The sequence below is a fragment of the Coffea eugenioides genome, chromosome 3 (genome assembly GCF_003713205.1).
Source record: "Coffea eugenioides isolate CCC68of chromosome 3, Ceug_1.0, whole genome shotgun sequence".
In the NCBI taxonomy this organism is placed as follows: domain Eukaryota; kingdom Viridiplantae; phylum Streptophyta; class Magnoliopsida; order Gentianales; family Rubiaceae; genus Coffea; species Coffea eugenioides.
In genome coordinates this window covers 8,667,459-8,687,686 of record NC_040037.1, presented here as the reverse complement: position 1 = coordinate 8,687,686, position 20,228 = coordinate 8,667,459, and the positions used below count along the sequence as shown (strand labels likewise).

General features: G+C 33.5%; 2 protein-coding genes across 2 annotated transcripts; one reads left to right on the top strand and one right to left on the bottom strand.

Annotated features, from left to right (window-relative positions):
- The first annotated feature begins 5,732 nt into the window (after positions 1 to 5,732).
- LOC113765949 (mitogen-activated protein kinase kinase 7-like) lies at positions 5,733 to 9,652 on the top strand. The gene is made up of 4 exons (XM_027310185.1): positions 5,733 to 6,652; positions 9,001 to 9,022; positions 9,153 to 9,341; positions 9,536 to 9,652. The coding sequence occupies exons 1-4, from the start codon at positions 5,733 to 5,735 to the stop codon at positions 9,650 to 9,652; spliced, it is 1,248 nt and encodes a 415-aa protein (XP_027165986.1).
- On the bottom strand, positions 9,310 to 12,989 carry LOC113765948 (pentatricopeptide repeat-containing protein At1g04840-like). The gene is made up of 3 exons (XM_027310184.1): positions 11,783 to 12,989; positions 10,853 to 11,689; positions 9,310 to 10,124 (listed from the first exon to the last, which is right to left on the bottom strand). The coding sequence occupies exons 1-2, from the start codon at positions 12,987 to 12,989 to the stop codon at positions 10,857 to 10,859; spliced, it is 2,040 nt and encodes a 679-aa protein (XP_027165985.1). The 3' UTR covers positions 9,310 to 10,124; positions 10,853 to 10,856.
- Positions 12,990 to 20,228: the final 7,239 nt, after the last annotated feature.

Sequence of the window (20,228 nt, the reverse complement as noted above, 5' to 3'; positions counted from 1 at the left end):
ATCTGCCAATTGGAGAAATGCAATTTAGCAAACGCCAAGAGAAACTGTCAAATCGCAAACACTGTGTGCTACACTGTGTGCACTGATTACACTGTCAAATTAGTGTATTTTTCATTTCAAATTTACCCTTTTCTTGTGATTTCTTAATTGTCATAATACACCAAATTTATTGCTTAACTTTCGTAAATTGATCAATGTAGTTCTTTAATGAAAATTTAAGAGTTGATAACAAGATTAAAAAAAACTCTTTAACAATTTTTGTATCATTGGTTCGGACAAAAAAAGTTTAAATTACTTAAAATTATGATTGATTGATTTATAGTGCTTTTAAACATAACTTGCAATAATTTGTAACCATGAGAATACCTTTTTGGGCTAACTTAAAAATAATACAGACAAGTTTATTTATATATAAATTTTAGCATGCTGTATCTTTTTATTTGTCAAGCCATCGATTTAGATAAAAAAAATAAAAAATTCAAATATGTGAAAATGATTTATAAATTAATTCAAAACACTTTATAGTAAAGAAAATATTATCTTTGTAACTTGCAAAAACTTCGATAAACTTTCAAATATATACTCTTGGCATTTAAAAAAAACACTATATTTTGTTGCATCAAAATAAATCATTATACTTTTTTTTTCATTTGTTATTAATATACTCGTGTTTTGGTAATAAAACAACAAAAAGGCAAATTTGGAATGAGATTATATTTACTCTCTCAAAATAAATTTTTTAATATTATATTTTAAAATAGGTTGTAAATGATATAAAAAGGTTAAAGTAAGGGAGGCAACTGAAAGTTTATGAAATTTGAGAGTGCCAAGTGAAACTGTCAAAAACTTTGAGGAAGGTTTCTGAAATTATCCCATTTTCATTTAGTTGGTTTAAACCAATATTTGGTATACAAATTACGCCAAATATTGATTTACTGCAACCGAGTAGAAAAATACATAAAATATTACAAGATTATAGTGTATTAGGGGTGTAATAAATAAATATATAATAGAAGATAACCCATTGATAAGGTATATATGCTGCATCTTTGTTCATTTAGGATGTAAGAAAATGTGTTTAGAAGAAGGATGAGTGAAGAAAGTTACACAATCCATCTCCTACTCTGTCTTAGATTTTCTGGCTTGGGTCCTACAAATCTACAATCAGGGAGGGACATAAGATATTTTCCCTGGTCCACTGCGCCTGCAAGAGAAAGTTGAATGGTGTTCATGAATTCAGGTATGCAGCAGCCATCAGGCTTAAGTTTTGATAATACTTGAGACACTGTACCATGTCGAATTATGGTAATCTACACCATCCATTGATGGGGGATCCATTTTCACAGCTCCAGACTTTGTTCACCAGTTTTTCCTGTATCTTGAATCTTGATCAACACTCAACTGGGGTGACTAACTCGGGAGGCAACTCTGTGCTGTGGGTTTCCATTGTTCAACATTGCAGGGGAAAAAAAGCTAGCCTAGCTAGTCCTTTTGGGAAAAGAATCAGCTGTGAATCTGTGACCAGGTTGATGATTCTCCAGGTGAATCTTCTGCAGTTACCGACAATGTCCATTCATTCCAAAGGCATAACATCTTGTGCAATGGATTTGCACTCAGTAGTCAGGACAGTTACAAACTCTGGAGATTTCTAGTCATGGGTTAATGATGTTGTTCAATATTCAATGCAGGCACGATGAATGCTCGAAGCAGTTCAGAATGGCAATGCGAAGCATCGAATCAATTGGTTTGAACCCTGTTTCACGCTCAAGAAACTAGAAGTCCCATTCATGAAGGCATCATGAGACCTGCAAGAGACTTGTGTTGTTACATTTTGTTTCTTTTTCCTCTTTTGTTTGTCCTACGTTTTTGGGGGCTACGAACACAAATGAGTCTAGCCCTGTTTAACTCTCAAAAGACTAGAAGTCCCATTGAGGCATCACGAGACCTGCAAGAGACTTATGCTGTTGCATTTTGTTTCTTTTTCTTCTTTTGTTTGCCCTATGCTTTTGTGGGCTACGAGCACGAATAAGTCTAGCCATTATGAACATTGAAAACTAAGCTCAAATGCAGCGTTGATGAATTAGTGATTTGGAAGTGATGTTGTAATCTGTAAATGCAATAGTTCTATCCTGTTGGAATTTAGAGCATAAACTACAAAACAACACTCAATGTTCCAAAAAAAAAATTAAAGCTTACTAAAACTTATATTGAGGGTTAGAAAATGAGTTTAAATTCTACATTCATGACTTCTTTCTTTATTTATAGAGCATATAAGAAACAAATTAACTCAATTTTTGCTAATTAATTTCCTAACGAATATCAATAGATAATTATAATTCAAAATAGTTGAATTTGTCAAAAGATACTAAATGTGAAAATACTCCTAACAACTAACTAGCAACTTAAACTATTAACCAAATTGACTTATTCTAAATTTAGAAAATTGCAGCAGAAGTTGCATTATTCCAACACTTCTCCTTACTATTTTGGTTGCAAATTTTGAATTGTCTTCTAAAATCTTTAAATCTTGTTTTAGACACGACTTTTGTAAGAAACTTTACAAATTGATGAATAGCCTTGCAACGAACTACTTCTTGTAGTTTCTTGGGCCAAATTCTGAATTGGTTGATGATGTTTTTAATGTATATGTCCAATTAACATTTTTGAGAGTTCAAAGTAGAACACCCTTCTACAATATTTAAACCACCATTATCTTTGGATATTTCTTGCAACAATGCACTTTTGAAAGTTTTTCGAAACCTATAGACTCAAAATAGTAAAATTAATTATAATCTTCATAAATATCAAGAATAAGTTTAATACATCCTCTTATCAACTTATCAATAATCTCCACTTGAATTCTTTTAGGATTTGAATTTTTGATCTCACAATGTTATACTCTAGAATCATCAAATTGACTAAAAGAAAAATCTACCTCATAATTGTTAAATGCTGACCAATTTAGAGAAAATTTTTCTCTATTCATTTTTATTGAGAAAAGTTCATTCTCAATAAGATCATCAATAGCAGACGTCATTATTATTGTGACAATGATATTAAAAAAATGATGTGTGAATGATGCTAGCCTTGGATCTTTATCTAACTGCAATTTTGTGATATCTAATTTGTATATTTGTCGGATCTTCAAGTAGTGCTACAAAATTATTTATCTCCACCACATCTCATAGATTATTAAGTACTAAATAAGTTCAAAGTTTTACAGCCCAAATTTGATAGTTTTTACCACTAAAAATTAGAAAGTTAGAACAAAAAGTTCTTTCTTATTATGGTTTTAAACTGATAAAGGATCTTCACCAATTACACACACCCTTAAAAAAAAAAAGAGAAAGCCCTTAAGACATAGGCTCTTGATATCACTTTGTTAGAATTTGAGCATAATCTACTAAACAATACTTAGTGTTGAAAAAAAAAAAACTAAAACTTGTGTTTAGGATTGGAAAATAAGCTTAAGCTCTTTATTCATGACCTCTCTATTTATAGAGCATACAATAAACAAATTAATATATTTTTTACTAACAAATCTCCTAATAAATCTCAACAAATAAGCGTAATTTAAAATAGTTGAACTAGTTAAAAGACACTAAACGTGGAAACTCCTTACAACTAACTAAGAACTTAACTTATTATTATTTGACAATAAAACGTAACTTAGTTGGCAAGACACTTCACCTGTAATCAATAGGCTACGGATTCGAGTTATCAAGGGACTAGGTGGAGAATCACCATTGATCCTTACATTAAAAGAAAAATAAATTGACCTATTCTAAAGTTAGAAAGTTGCAGCAGAAATTGCATTATTCCAACAAATCCCTAATGGGTGGAGCATGGACTCGTAAAGGTTAGTTGTTTACATGATATTCCACCGTTCCGCCAAGAGCAAAACAATAGGGTATTTCGTTTTCTCACGCATGGCTGCAAGTAAAAGATCATAGAGCAGAATAGCAAAAGGTACTCAAAATCTTCAAATTTCACAGGGCAGTCTTGGATAATGTTGTTATTAAGGTGGAATTAAGGTTCTCATGTTTTATCTATGGGTTCTAATCGTGTAATATTTGAGAAATCCGTTTAATTCACTTTTTGCAGGGTTATATCAACCAAAAAAAAAAAATGATTCAAGAGGTGCATTAGCCCTCTCTTTCTCCCTTATGTGAAGAGAAGAGATGATTTAAAAAAAAAAAGTATTTTAACGTACTAAATCGTAATAAATCTTTATTTGCCCCAATTACAAAAAAGAAAAAAGGAAAATAAAAATTTGATAAATGAGAAATAGAAAATACCAAATCAAAATATCAGTTTTTTTTGTCTATTTCTTATTTTAAATATGCTTCTTAAATTTTATTTCTTATTTATCTATTTTTTATTTTCCTTTCTTCTTTTTTGTATTTAGGACAAATTAAGGTTTATTACAATTTAATAGCATAAAGTACAGTTTTTTAATATCATATGCTCTTCCCGAAAGATAAAAAAAAAAAGAGAAAGAAAACCAAAAAAGAAAAAAAAGTAATGAAATGGTGAATTTACCAATTTTTAGTTCTTGTTTGCATTTTTTTTTATATGGGCTGCTAGTTTTATTGGAAAAAGGGATTATGTATATATTTTGAAATCATAACGAGTTGTATGGTAAAGAAGGGGATTATGTATAGACTTTTAAATCATAATGGATTATATGGTAAAAAGTTAAACCACAAGAGAGTAAAAGGTAATTGACCCTTAATATTCCTGTGATCAATGTCAATGTAAGCCCAATTAATTTCATCTTAGATACGTACTAGTTAGTCCGATTGGTTTGTCTATGGATAACTATAAATTTTTTTTAACGACAATTTTATTGTTCTAGAATACTATATATGTAATCATATTCTCATATAGAAAACAAAATTTAGAAATTATTTATCATAATTTAAGGAAGTCAATCTACTCTCAAAGTTAAGAGCACTCGTTAGCATATCAGACTTTTTAAAAAAAAATAGGAAGAAATTTTATTACTAAAATTGCTAGAAGTTGTTGAACACCAATTGCTTTACAAAATCTGGAGGGAAATTATATATAATGAGAATGGATTCCCTTGGAACCCATTTGAGATTAGCAACATGAGAATTTTTTTTTTCTCTTTGAGGGTAGCAACATGAGAAAGTTCAACCGCATGCCTAATATCATCTATGACCGGGCCAATGGTGGAAAAATCTTTGTCCATGTTAGCCAAGAGACAGATGACTACCAGCGTATGAGATTAATTCTTCGACAAGAAACTTTCGCTCTGATATTAAAAACAAGAACGTTTTTTTCCGCTTGCCCCGTTTGATAATCCGATCAAAATTTGGAAATAGCTTTACTGATATGCCCCGTTTGACAAGTGAGTTCTTTGAATGTTTGTCTAAAAGTTTACTGTAACTTACTGTAGAAGATTTTTAAAAAAATTTTGAAGTGTGTTTTTTTTTTGAATATTTTGAAGTATATAGTTTAAAAATTTTGAAATTTTTTTTGAGATTACTGTAATTAAAGTTTTTAAAAAATTTGTAATAGACAAACTTGACAAAAAACTAGTCTGACAAATAATTATGTGATTTAGCCTTAGTTATATATAACTTAATGTGCCAACAATCTTTGTCGTTGAGTTTTTTTCTTCAAGCGTCTGATTTAGGTTAATTTCTTCTTATCTCCAGCTTCCATGCAGTAGATAACACGCATAAAACAGTACAACACAAATAGCCATGGCACTTCTCAAGAAACCCCTAATCCTTCAAATTGAACTTCCTGACCAAACAATCGAAAACCAGAAAATATTTACCACTTCTTTTACTAAACCTTCAATCACAAACGTCAGAGTTGATTCTCAAGAAGTTGCTTTCCAGTCCGATCTTGAGAAACTTCAGGTTCTTGGCTCTGGTAGTGAAGGAATTGTTTACAAAGTACGTGACAAGCAAACATCAATGTTGTACGCTTTAAAAGTTTTCCGGGGATGTCATCCTGCAGATAAAGAGATTGAAATCCTTCGTTCAATGAACTCTCCTTCAATTGTAGGATGCCGCGGCATTTTCGAGGAGAGCATAGGTGAATTAGGGATTCTTCTGGAGTACATGGATGGCGGCTCGCTTGATAATCTTGTGAAAACCAAGGGTTCGTTCCCTGAAAAAACTGTCGCCATCATAGCTTTCCAAGTACTCACTGGACTTGATTATCTGCATGCAAGAAAAATCGTTCATTGTGACATCAAACCAGCAAACCTTTTAGTTGATAAGCAGATGAATGTGAAGATTGCAGACTTTGGAGTTAGTAGTAAGGTTACTGGTTCAGAAGATTCATGCAAAACCTACGCAGGTACCTGTGCTTACATGAGCCCGGAAAGATTTGATCCCCATACCTATGGTTGCAATCCCTTTGCGGGTGATGTATGGAGCTTGGGTTTGACCTTAATGGAGTTGTATATTGGACATTATCCATACCTGAAGCCTGGAGAGAAAGCAGAATCAACGGCTCTCATGTTTGAAATATGCATGGAAGAACCTCCAAGATTACCAGATCTTGCATCAGAAAGTTTTCAAGACTTCATCCAATGTTGCTTGCAGAAGGAATTGGATAAGAGGTGGAGTGTTTCCCAGTTGTTGGGTCATCCCTTTGTATTGAGTGGAAGGTCCAAGTCATCGACCTGATGAAGCTTGAGAAACCCTAGATTTTATTTTTCAATTTTTTTTTGCTTTATTTGTAAATATAATTTTATCTCATTATTTATAATTTCCAGATTATGTATGCTTTGTAAGCAACAATTAACTGCAACCTACAATAATATTAGCATCAGAGTTTGTGATAGAGAATTGGACAAAATAAAAGGAGGAGACTAAGAAAACTAAACTTTTAGTACCACAATAAGATATATGTTGTTTGTATTACAGAACATATACAATTGAAATTAAAACTATTTAGACACATGTGTAAAACTTTGAGTTTCTGATTAATTAAATTATTAAGAATGCTATTTTTCTTATTAGTGAAAGAGAGAATTGGAAAAAGTGAATGAAGTGCTTAGAGAGAGAGAGAGTAGAAATAAAAGGAAAAAGAAATAAAATGATAATAAGTAAAATATAAAAGGTAATTTTATCTTAAACATGAACTAGGTGGTAAAATTGAGTATCAAATTCTTTATGGGGGGCGGGAGTGCAACTAGAATCATAGTTCATAGGAAGAAGAGGAGGAAATTAAAACAAATGAAATTTAAAAAAAAAGGAAAAGAAAGGTGAGTTAAACAAATGAAATCATGGTTTTGATTGAGTATTTCTTGTGATTCTAATTGGATTTGCTGAACAACAGTTAAAAGAGTATAGTGGATTTTTTGACAAAGCTTTTTTTTTTTTTTTTTGTGCTTGTTAGCGTATATACAATTGTACGTAAAAAAAAAAAAAATCGTATGTAATTCATAGACACTACTGTACCATATTGCCATTTATACCATACTGGTCGCTGATCTTGTTATAATCAGGCTTTTTGCAGTAACTGTGGATAAGTTTACTGCAGAAATGAACAACTTGATGCGAATTTGATGTTCAAAGATCATACCAATAACTTGATTTCGTGATATAAGTACTCCGAAATCTGTAGTAAAAACAAAGATACTGATTCCTTGAGTTTTGTTCTTCTCCCATTGACAATGGAATCCGAGTATAACAAAGTTCAGATACTTTTAGCCACTTCCATGGCTCCTTTCGAACATTTCTTCTCACTTCTTTATCACTACAAAGATTTGCCACAAATCCATGACAGTTTCTCTCCAACAAGGTGCAAAAGACAAGCCGCACCGGATCTTCATCTAACAATCAACAGCAAATGCAGAAGAATTCTCAATTCTGCATCCATAGTTGTGTATAAATTAGCTTCCTCATTATCATTCCTAGCCCTTGTAAGCTAAGCTCGCGCGCGCGCACACACGCACACTTATATATTCCTCAGTTTTGGGTACATTTAAACTTGTAAAATGGCCAAAATGACTAATGCATTACTGGCAAGTTGGCGTTGGCAGATGATTCAGATTCATGAGGCTTCCATGCAAATGGCAACGAGCAGCAGCTGGTGGCAGCAGATGCTGGGACACTAACCTTCGACGAACTCCCATTTGATCATCATGGTTTGCTTGATAATAATAAGGTCATTGCCCGAAACTAGGGACGCAGACTATTCTGCGATCTCACTGATTGCCTCCTCATCGTCTGCTTTTTTGCAGCGACAGCACTGCTTCATCATCAAGTGCGATTAGTAATGTTGAAGGGATGAAGCACTAAACACTCCACTTGAATACCTATCGCATCGATTGCCAATCTCTCTCCCATTTTCATGTGTTTTTCCTCTTTGGCGGTTGCTTTTTAATAAATCAGAATCATATTATTCTGTCTTGAATGTTGATCTCCATAGTGGAACTATCGTAGCAATTGCTTAGTTCTTCCATGCCGTTAGTTGTTCCCGAGATTGAAACGATAGATCTTTACGCTGTCATGCAGTTGTAGGCCATCTCGTTTTAATTCTCTGTGTGTCTAATGGCACAGTAAAGATTTTAACCACTCTGCTTCAACAAATGTCGTATCTAAAGTGACAAATATACCTTCGTATCAGCGAACCCATCATCCTTTTTTTTTTTTGGCTTATCATGTTGACTTAGAGCACCAAATAAATAGAAAAAACCAACAAATCTCTGCTCATAACACCAACAATCTGTGTTATCTTTCACTCTTGAAGTCACCGATTTGGGTAAAATTATTCCTGTCTCCAGCTTCCTTGCAGTAAATAACGTTTAACAACGCATGTAACAGTACAATACAACTTAAACAGTCATGGCACTTCTCAAGAAGTGCCCATACCTTCACATTGAACTTCCTGACCAAACAATCAGAAAAAAGGAAAATAATCCCCACTTTTTTCACTGAGCCTTTAACCACAAACATCAAAACCAATTCTCCAGAAATTGCACTTCAATCTGATTTTGAAAAACTTCAGGTCCTTGGCTTTGGCAGCACAGGTATTATTTACAAAGTACGTGACAAGCAAACATCAATAATCTATGCTCTAAAAATCGTCCGGGTGGTCATCCTGATAAAGAATATGAAATCTATCGTTCAATCAGCTCTCCTTCTGTTGTTGGTTGCCAGGGCATCTTTGAGGAAACCATAGGTGAGGTTGGGATTCTTTTTGAGTACATGGATGCTGGCTCACTGGATAATCTTTTCAAAACCAATGGTTCACTCACTGAAGACATTATCGGGAGCATAGCTTTCCAAGCACTCACTGGACTTGATCATCTACATGCAAGAAAAATTGTTCATTGTGACATCAAGCCAGTAAACATTCTACTTGATAAACAGATGAATGCAAGATTACAGATACTGTAGTTAGTAGTGAAGTTACTGGCTCAGATGATTCATGCAAAACTTATGCATGTCCTTGTGCTTATATCAGCCCACAAAGGTTTGATCCGTATCCCTATGGTTGCAATCCCTGTGCAGTCTTGTAAGGAGCTTGGGCTTGATGCCAGCGGAGCTGTATATTTGATATTCCATACTTGAAGCCTGGACAGAAAGCAGAATCAACAGCCCTCATGTCTGAGATAAGCATGGAAGAACCTCCAAGCTTATTAGACCATGCATCATAAAGTTTTCAAGACTTAATCCAATGTGCTTGCAGAAGGAATTAAATAAGAGATGGAGTGTTTCCCAGTTATTAGCTCATCCCTTAGTATTGAGCAGAAGATCCAAGTCATCAATCTGATGAAGCTCATACAAACATTAGCAAATTTTTTTCCCTTTTTTTTGGTTAATTAGACTTTATTTTAAATGTATTTGGCTTTGTATTGAACTGAATCTACCTAACTCTTTTTCTGCCATATCAGCATGTCAATATACTCTAAAGGCATACCTTTGTTGCTTTGTAGTTGCACTCAGGACCACAGCTATCTGTACAGATTTCTATTATGTATTAATGCTGTTGTTCAACACAGGCATGATAAATGATTGAAACAGTTCATATCCAATGCAAAGCACCAAACAAATTAGTTTGAACCCTATTTCACTCTCAAGAAACTAGAAGTTCCATGGAGCCATCACGACACCTGCAAGAAGATCAATCTACTCAAAGTAAGAAAAATATAGATATTAAACTGGTTTCAAATTTTACATTCTCAAACCAATCTTCTCAATTCAAAAGCAAAAGATTAAAAACAAAAAACAGATTCTCCTTCTAGGGTTACGTAATCAGCATTATTGCATATAATAGCAACTCACAACTAAATTTTAGATGCTATAATGCTACCACCAACAAATGCAGACTTTAAATTATTAGAAGTAGCTGATAAATATTATTGTAACTTAATCATGTGCAAAAATAAAGCTAGCAGCCTAGATAGCCATTGCCACCATGTATCCTTCTCTATGATTAAGGGGCACAAAGGGACTTTTACCCATGCATCCTCTATCAACTAATTAAGAAAGACAATATTACAGTTACACTTTGGTGATTAGTAATTTTTTGTTTTATTTTCAGCTGATAGCTCAGCTGCACCAATGGAAAGTTGGCAAATCAAAAGAAATTCTTTGAAGTATCCATGCGTACAAGAGATGAATTCATGGAAGTGGCCAAAACAAAGGCAAAAGTAATATTGACAAACTCAAGGTAAACTATATGACAGAGCTATACCTTAGATTGCTTGTTAATTCCTGAGTATATTGAAAAAAAATAGAAACAACAGAGATAAACTAACTTCAACAAACACACAGATGGTGCATTAAAAAGCTAAATTATTTAAAGCCTCTTACATGAACAGAATCACCTGGAAGCACGATTCTTGTGTTCTTACCATGTTACCAATAATCTTGGCATGAGCAAATTCCATCCTTGAAGTGATGGAAACGCTTTATATCTCTTACCACAATCTCTCTTTGACTCAATTTACTGACATGTTTCATCAGAGAATGGCAATCCCCACATATTCTCAGGTTCTTCACAATCCTAAGCACCACCCCAGGACTCGTCCTAATGAGCCCAAAAGCAAGTGCCAGCTTCTCACTATGGGTTCCTAATGCGTCTTCCTTCTCTTCCTCTTCAATATTGTGAAGTACCCACTCAGTCTCTGGAATGTAACCATGTTCCCTAGCACGATTTGTCATTTCTTCCAATTTTGAGTATATCTCTTTTGTATGCATATGAGCTTGATCACCAGCAACAAAACTATGTAGTTTTCCATGCACCTCCACATGACTCAATCCCGGATCTTTAGCTGCACCTTTATCTTTCATTGAAGTTCTCACTCTTTCCACTTCTTCCCATATCCCTACCCCTGCATAAATGTTTGACATAAATACATAGCTGCCTGAATGTTTTGGCTCAAGCTGCAGGAGTTTCTCTGAAACATATTTTGCCATTTCAATGTTTTTATGAGCTCGACAGGCAGAAAAAAGGGCGCCCCAAATTACAAAATCCGGAGTCAATGCCATGCATTGAATAAACCTTAAAGCTTTGTCGAGTTGGCCAGCCCGGCCATATAAATCAACTATTACAGCACAATGTTTCATGGTAGGCTCAATGGAGTAGTCAAGTTTCATGCTATCAAAGAACTTAAGCCCTTCATCTACTAGCCCAGCATGTGAACATGCAGTTAAAACTGCAAGAAAAGCTACTTCATCGGGCTCTATCCCTGCAAAGAGTAAAATATGCACTTCAGTTCTCAAATAAAACAGTCAAAAGGATTAACGAGATCCAAAATTCAATAAGAAAAGTGTCACTGAACCTGTCAGCTTCATCTTTTCAAAGCATTGCAGAGCTTGCTCAACAGATCCATGAATTGCCCAACCCCATATCATCACGCTCCAAGTACGGACATCCTTTTCTTTTGTGTCACGGAAAACCTGACTTGCAGACTGAATTTGCCCACATTTGGCATACATGTCTATCAAAGCAGTTCCGACAGCTGCATTGAACCGAAACTTGTTGCTCAAAATATACTTATGAATCTTCATCCCAGCCTCAAGTGCCCCAGTTTTTGCACAAGCAGAAAGCACGGAAACAAGTGTTAAATCATTGGCCCTCGCACCCTCCTCCTCGATCATATTGAAGAACATTTCCAACGCTTTTTCATGCATCCCATTCAGCGACAATCCATGAACCATTGTGGTCCAAGAAACCACATTCTTTTCAACCATCCCCTCGAAAAGCTCCACTGCCTTATCCACCTTGCCATTCCTCATCAGCCCATTAATTAAACTATTCCAAGACCCGAAATTTCTCTCTGGCATCGCCTCAAACAACTCCACAGCCTTTTCCAAGATCCCACTTTTACAACACCCATTGATCACCACATTCCACAGAAGCACACTATCAAGCTTATTTCTCTCAGGACTTTCATCGAACAACTGCAACGCAAGACTTAACAACTCCATTTTCGCATACATATCAACCAAAGAAACTCTCACAAAACCATCGAACTCAAGTCCCATCTTCAAGATTCCACCATGAACCATCCCACCAAGCCATTTATCACCCAACCCCACAACTGATTTCAGCACAAATGGGAATGTCAGCCTAGATGGTCTAACATCAAGCCTTAACATAAGCTTAAAAAATTCAAACGTTTTCCTAAACCAAGAATTTTCGGTTAGGCCTCTAATTAATGCATTAAACATATAAACATTTGGGTCAGTAAAAGAATTAAAGATGTGCAAAGCATAGTCAATTGATCTCTGTGAAGAGGAGGAAGAAATTAGTTGAGTGATGATCTTACTGTTGGAAGACATTGCTTGCAAAATGAGTTGGGAATGAATTTGTTGGAGTTGGAGGATGGTTTTGGAGGCATGAATGAGAGTTATGAAATGGGTTTCAGCTTGATTCGGATTCTGAGGGATGATTTTGCTGTAAGATTGGTGAGGTTTAGGGGGTGGAGAAAAAATGGGGTTATTCTTTTTGGAGGGAAGAGCACTTTTTGGTGCCAGAACTCTCATGGCCTTTTTCATACTTCAACCCAGAGTTGCAAGTGTTATTTTTGCCGGGTAAAGAGTTGCTATTCTTCATATTCAATAAAGGGGCTTAATCACACTAAAGTCCCTGTATCTTTTGCACTGTGCCCCATGGATTCTTTTTATTAGCACTAGTCCCATACCATAAATAGCCAAAGTTAAGATTTTTTTCAATTCAAAAAGATATACTGCTTCTTAGTTTCTATCTTTGATTCATCATGGGCTCAGAATTGAAAAATTTTATGTTCTGCTTACAACAAAAGACATTTAATCTAGTAATTATACAATTAAGCACATATTTAATATAGTGATTATTCAATGCAAACAGAAATGGACAAGGTAGTGTATTTTTCAAGGAACAAATGCTCGGAAAAAAAGGCAAAATCAAAGAACGCATTCTGTGAATGCAACGTTTGAGAAAACATTTGTTTGGATAAGTATTATTTGAAATATTATTTGGAATAATTACTGTAGTATTTTTTGTGATGTGATATGTGTGAGATAAAAAAATGATTAGAAATAGAAAAAGGTAGGTTGGAAGATTCAGAAGAATCCCGGCTTCGCCTACGGTCTCCTCAAAGATGCCACGGCATCCAACAGTGGAAGGAGAGTTGATTGAACGACGGATTTCAATCTCTTTATCAGGATGACAACCCTCGACAACTTTTAAAGCATAGAACACTGATGTTTTTTTGTCACGGCCTTTCTAAACAATCCCTGCGCTACCGGAGCCAAGAACCTGAAGTTTCTCAAGATCAGACAGGAGGGAATTTCTTGAGAATCAGTTCTGATGTTTGTGACTGAAGGCTTTGGGAGAGAAGTGGGAATTGATTCTGGTTTTTGATTGTTTGGACAGGAAGTTCAATATGAAGGTTTAAGCATCGTCTCTTGAGAAGTGCCATGACTGTATAATTTGCCTGTTACTGCTATGTGGGTTATTTACTGCAAGGAACCTGGATATGAGAAGAAATTAACCTAAAATCAGCGGCTTCAAGAATGAAACTCGACAAAATAAAGATTGTTGGTGGAGTTAGCTAAGGTTATATAGCTTTGGCTAATGGACGGCAGTTAAGCAAGTGTTTCCCAATGTTAAAATGATTATCAAGCAAGGGGCGGATGATTATTATTTCCTAATGTTAGAAGGATTATCAAGCAAGGCGCGGGTGATTATATTGCCAATGCAAAGTAGTAATATTTTTTATTTTTCTTTTATAAGTGAGAGTTCTTGAACTTAAGAACTTCTGTATGTAATCTCTCTTCTTTCACTACCCAATCTAACCATCCCTGCAAACTAGTAGTATTTAATTATACTGAAAACAAATACAACAATCGATATTTTGTTTTCATTTTCAAAAGTTCATTCCCTTTTAGTTAACTAAGTCGAGATTTTACCTCAATTAGATGGTTATTTTTATTCATGATGATAATCTTGGTAACAGTGTAGTCATACAGGTTAAACACTAATCTTCTTAGTATTATTAAGCTATAATTAGGAAGCAGGGGTATGCAATGCCGCCCATGATGTCAGAGACATGTCTTGATCCGTGGTGATAATCGGAATTGAATTCGTTCAAACTTTTTTTACCGACAAAAAAAGAAAAAGGGTGAGCGGAGACGCAATGCGGGGATGTATGCCAATTGTATACCTGCGTACAAATTTCCTTCAAGTTCAAAAGACATGGTATATTTAATATTTTCCCCCTTGAAACAAAGCTTACAAACAAAAGTATGAGTTACATCAGATCGATCTACAAGCATGTTTTACTCCAACCCTTTCATGCATTCCAGTAATTTTTGTTGATTGATCGAAAAAAAAAATAACATACCGAAAAAATGAAAACAATTTGAATAATCTCTATTGTTTGAACAAGTCCCTTACATGGTGAGTATTAGCAAAATCTACAATAGAACCAGAAATACTAAATAAAGTTGGTACTTATTTTTTTAATGTTTTTAAGCAATTCTAACAATTAGATACAAGTCTTGAGATTTTGTCTTAACTTTTCTTAATAAACTTTATAATGTTCATCAAAAAAGAAAACACTTATAAACTGATACAAAATCCATGTCAAATATAATAAGTGAAATTTCAAAATAATTATTTCAAATTGGAAGTTTGGTACAAATTCTTTGCTATCTCACAAGTTGTACACATAACTTCCTTGCCTTTTATGGTGCTTATTATATTACGTTAACCCAAAAAGCTTAAAGCATTTGGGTGATTTGAAAATGTAAATAAAAGTTTTGAATGACTTAAAAAATGAACCTCAAAATAAAATTCAACTTTTGCATACATGTCATGAATCAAACGATGATAATGTATACAATGTCAGTGTTTATAAGATTTACTCCAATCTTATATGTTACAGGGGTATCAGAATATATCATCATTATCATTTTTAGGATTTTAAAGAAGACTTTAGAAAATTTTAGTGACCATTGATCCATTCTTTGGGAAAGTTTTTTAAAAAAATTAAAGAAGAATAAGGAAAGATATTCTTAAAAAAGCAAGTTGTAACACAAATGAACTTTTAAGGGAAACATTGCATTGGTAAATGGATAAAGAAGAATAAAAAGATATTACTTTTTATTTGAAAAGCAAATATTGATTTTCTTTTTCTTTTTGTCTTTTCTAAGAATTCTTCTTTACATGGTCGCCAATGCAATAAATTACTAAAGCTTTACCGTGATTCTTTTTGGTAGTTTATCTTTCCTTTCTTAAAATATAAATCAAGTTTTTTTTGATAAGTCAAGTTATTTTATTGCTAAACTACTTCTATTATTTTCCTAAAAGATTCAGGAGTGCAAAGATCGTTTTTGTATTAGAGTTTTTTTCATTATTCTTTAGTTTCCAACATCAACAGTCACTGAACTTTCGCAAAGTAACATTGACTCACTCAATTATTTTTGTATATGAAATGATTAAAATGTCTTCGCAAAATGTGGTGTACAGCTGAAGTAGCATCAATTTTAACTCTTTTAATCGAGAAAATATATAGGAATGAGCCAATTGATCATTTTCAGGAGTTTAGTTGATCAATTGACATGAAAAACGATAAAGTCGACTAAATAAGATTTTGAAAAAATTTTGTGACTCGTAGTGCGCACTTTACCAGATTCTTTTATATTTTATATTTACTCTTGCTATTCAGGATATCTGGATATGCAAGAGGCAATATTGTTTGCTTACCTAGTTTTCCCTTCTGGACAATAATTGAACTGCTTCTTTTTCACTATATTTCACCCAAAATATGAGCATATTCGACAGGTAAATTTGGGTTTATGATATCAAAACCTAATGATCTATAAATCACAATTCTTTGTATGGAAAAAGCAATATTACGAGGAAAATTTTTAACCCTTTTTAGGATAAATCATGCATACGCTAATAGCATGCACTACCAAATTTAAATGCACGTCAAATATACAGAATTTAGATTTTGAATTCAAATTACAGTAATGTGCCATGCATTTATTCCCCTTAATGTATACACTTTCAGTATAAAAAAAATCATTATTTTTTTATCGCGAAAAGATTTGCCATCGTAAAAATTCTTCCTTGCTTTCCATAAGTGATAGACAGTAGCAGACAACATTCCAAATTATGACAAAATGATGTATGTCTACTGCAACATTATTGTATTTCATCCTGCCGCCTCAAACCACGTCTATATAACAAGAATAGCTAATGAATTTTACACTAAACAGCAGCCAGAAAAGTTGCAATTGAAAAAAAAAAAAAAGATGTTCCATTGTTTCCTCACATACATCATACAAGACGCTCAAAGGAGAAAGTAGAGCTCATGAATATATTCATGTTTTGTTAGACAAGGCAAATTGGTGTTTAATAATTTAGTTGTTTTTATTTTCAAAAGTTCATTTCATCATGCTTAAAATTTTACCTCAAATAGCTAGTTATTTTATGCGGATGATATGCTTGGCAACAAGAGTATTCATGGAGGTCAAACGCTAAACTTCTTATAATCCAGTTGTAGTTTCTGATCAGCCCCATTAATGACAATAAGTTACAGAGGTGCAACCCACTGATATCAAACTAGTCTGAACCCTATAAGGAAAAAAAGAAGTTGCATCAGATAGGATAAAAGCACTTTATCATTGGATTAATTTAATCCATTCGAGAACATAATCATGAATTAGGCTGGATCCTATGCCACTTTAATTGCTTGTTGTGCTATATGTTAACAATTTGTCGTTGTGCAATTCTTAAAAATTTCCAATTCTAGATGTCACATAGGTATATATATTTGTTAATTTAGATATGAAATTTAATGAAGTTGAAAGGTCTCGTTCTTTATTGTCCAATTTACTTTCATTTTGCTCAAAGATGGACCCAAGATCATAAGTTAGAGGGGGTGAATAGTCAAACATATAACAAAAAAATATTGTTCGAACAATAAGTTAGAGAGAAAAATTGGATGTCAAAGAAAAGAGAAAAAAAAATTACGTTCCCGTTTAACTCCCCCTTCCCTTCCTAGTTGGAGGGAAGTATCACATGCATGAGTTCTAGGAAAAAATGTAACTAAAAAGGTTGAAAAACAGAACACTTTAGTACAAATGGGGGATAAAAATTTTCAATTACCAAAAAAGAAACCCTGAATCTAATCTAATCGCACCCATATTACACTTTCTGATTTCATCTTCTCTTTGGCATGCATCTATACCCAATATTCTTGAAGAGAAAAGATTTATCATCATTACAAGAGGTTTTTTTTGGGTCTGTGCATGATTTTTTAAAGGGTTAAAAACAAAAAAGCCCCCTGTGATAAACCTAATACACAGAAAAGCCCCCCATGGTTTCAAAATATACAACACGACCCCTCATGCTTTGAACTAAATTGTAAAGGTGACGGAATCCGTTAAACTTAACGGAAATGACATATTGGAACCTAAAAAAAAATTTTTATACCTAATTTTTATCAAATATACCTATTCTACCCCTTAACTCTCAATTCTCTCTACTTAGAAAATAAAATAAATGATTTTTTGAGCTGTTTTTTTGTTGAATTATATCAGGGTATTTTGGTCATTTTGACCATTTCCGTTAAGTTTAACGGATTCCGTCACCTTTACAATTTAGTTCAAAGCATGAGGGGTCGTGTTGTATATTTTGAAATCATGGGGGGCTTTTCTGTGTATTAGGTTTATCACAGGAGACTTTTTTGTTTTTTACCCTTTTTTAAACGACAGTTTCCTAAGTGGGAAAATAAATAACTTTTGAACAACGTGTAGAATAGTTAATCTTTTCAAGTTTCGAGATGAATGACAGTACAAAAGTACAATCGTCTTGCTTGACTGTTTTCTGTCTTACATATTTCGACTTGTGATTTTGGCATCAGCCAGTAGACTGTTAACTGGTTCTTGTATCATTGACATCAGTTGGCAGTGCTAGGTACCCATTTGGATTTTTCAAACAGTATGAACCCTTTGAAGATGCTGTGATAAATTATTGTTGCATTCTTGAGCAATTTGCTAGGTGATGCTTTTCATTGATTAGATCTGAAATCTGCATTTGATATAAGCGAGAGATAACAATTGGTGCGTAAAATTTTTGGGTCATGCATGGCATGGCATAAATTAAGGTGACAAAAACTAAGGAGTAAAAGACTTGGGTAAGAAAGCTAAATTGTTTCCAAGAGTTCTTCTATATGCAGTGACTTCTCAGATACCGTTTGTTGAATGTACCTATGGTTTTGCTTATCCAAAAGAAAAAAAAAAAAAGTACCTATGGTTTTGTTAGTTAGCAAGTCTTCTTTGTAAGCGAGTCTTCTTTGTGTTTGGCTTCTTCCAAGTTTATGAAGAATTAATGCAAAGCTGATGTGTGTGCACCATCTAAAAATAATATATTTATAGAACTTATTTTTATAAAAACAGATTTTAACTTTTTGTATCACACACACACACACACATATATATAATTCAATGAGATACCTTTGTGTGAGTATATATATATAATAGTCTTCAAATTCAGTATGAGATTTTTTTTCCTAAAAAATTGGGACCACTTTATCCTTACCATCAAAAGGTACAATAGAAAATTAAAAAAGTAAGCATTGTGTGCTGTCCCCCTTAATGTTATGTATTATATGAATAAGGAATTGATCTTCATTCACTTCAATTTCGAAAATATGCCTTAGAACCTGATCATCTTGTGCATATTGGGTTTAACATATATTGATGTAGGCATGTTGAAAATCGTTTTAGAACTAGTTTCATAACATGACTTCTTTTAGAAAATCATTTTAACATATGACTTCTTTCTGAAGCCAATGCTTGCTTGCTTGCACTAGTTTTGAATAACATTTACTTGTTTTACTACTTTGTGCTTTAAATTTCCATATTGCTTGAGGTTGGACATGGTTTTTGGTGTATTTGAAGCATTTTAAATGACTCAATTCTTTTTTTTTTTTTTTTTTTTTTTTTGCTTTTTGGTTAATTATGTGATTTGAACCCAACAATAGGTCAATAGTAAAAATTAATGGTGACCATTAGCAGGTATAATGTAGTTTGAAAAAGCACCATTGTATTGGTGACACTTTTCACTTGCCTTTGTCTTTTACAAACTAATGGTGACAGGGCTCAGTGAACTTCCTTTCTAGTAGAGCCATATATAATAGTAGATGCACCATTGTATCGGTGACAATTTTCACATTAACTAATGGTGACTTTTTACTAGTGACCATTGTATTGGATCCACATCAAAAGGTTTTCAGTTATGTTGGCAGTTGGTAACCTTAGCAGCTAGCATTGCATCGCACCATTTGTGCTGGTTAATGTAGTAGGTAAGCTATTGGGACTCAATTTGCTTGCTTTTACTAGCAAGATAGCTATGGCATGGCCTACAAAAAACAAAAGGGGATGGGGTGGCTATGGCATTATAGGGATAATTTCAGAAACCTTATATGAGACTTCTGATAATTTCACTAGTCTCCTCTAAAATTTATAAAATTACATAAACCTTCTCTGAAATTAAGGTTTTGACAACAAAATTAGTCCAATTAAAAAAAGTAATACTTAAAAAGTACTTTTAGGAGAGATGAAACTTTTATTCCATAAATACCGCTTATACATGTATATAAGTTGTATTAGTAAAAAAATAAAAATAATTAATAGTTAGAAACAATTAATAGACATATTTCGCCACTTAAAAAGTTCATATTTAATAAATTAAACAACACAAAGAAGCAACAAAATTACACTAATGAT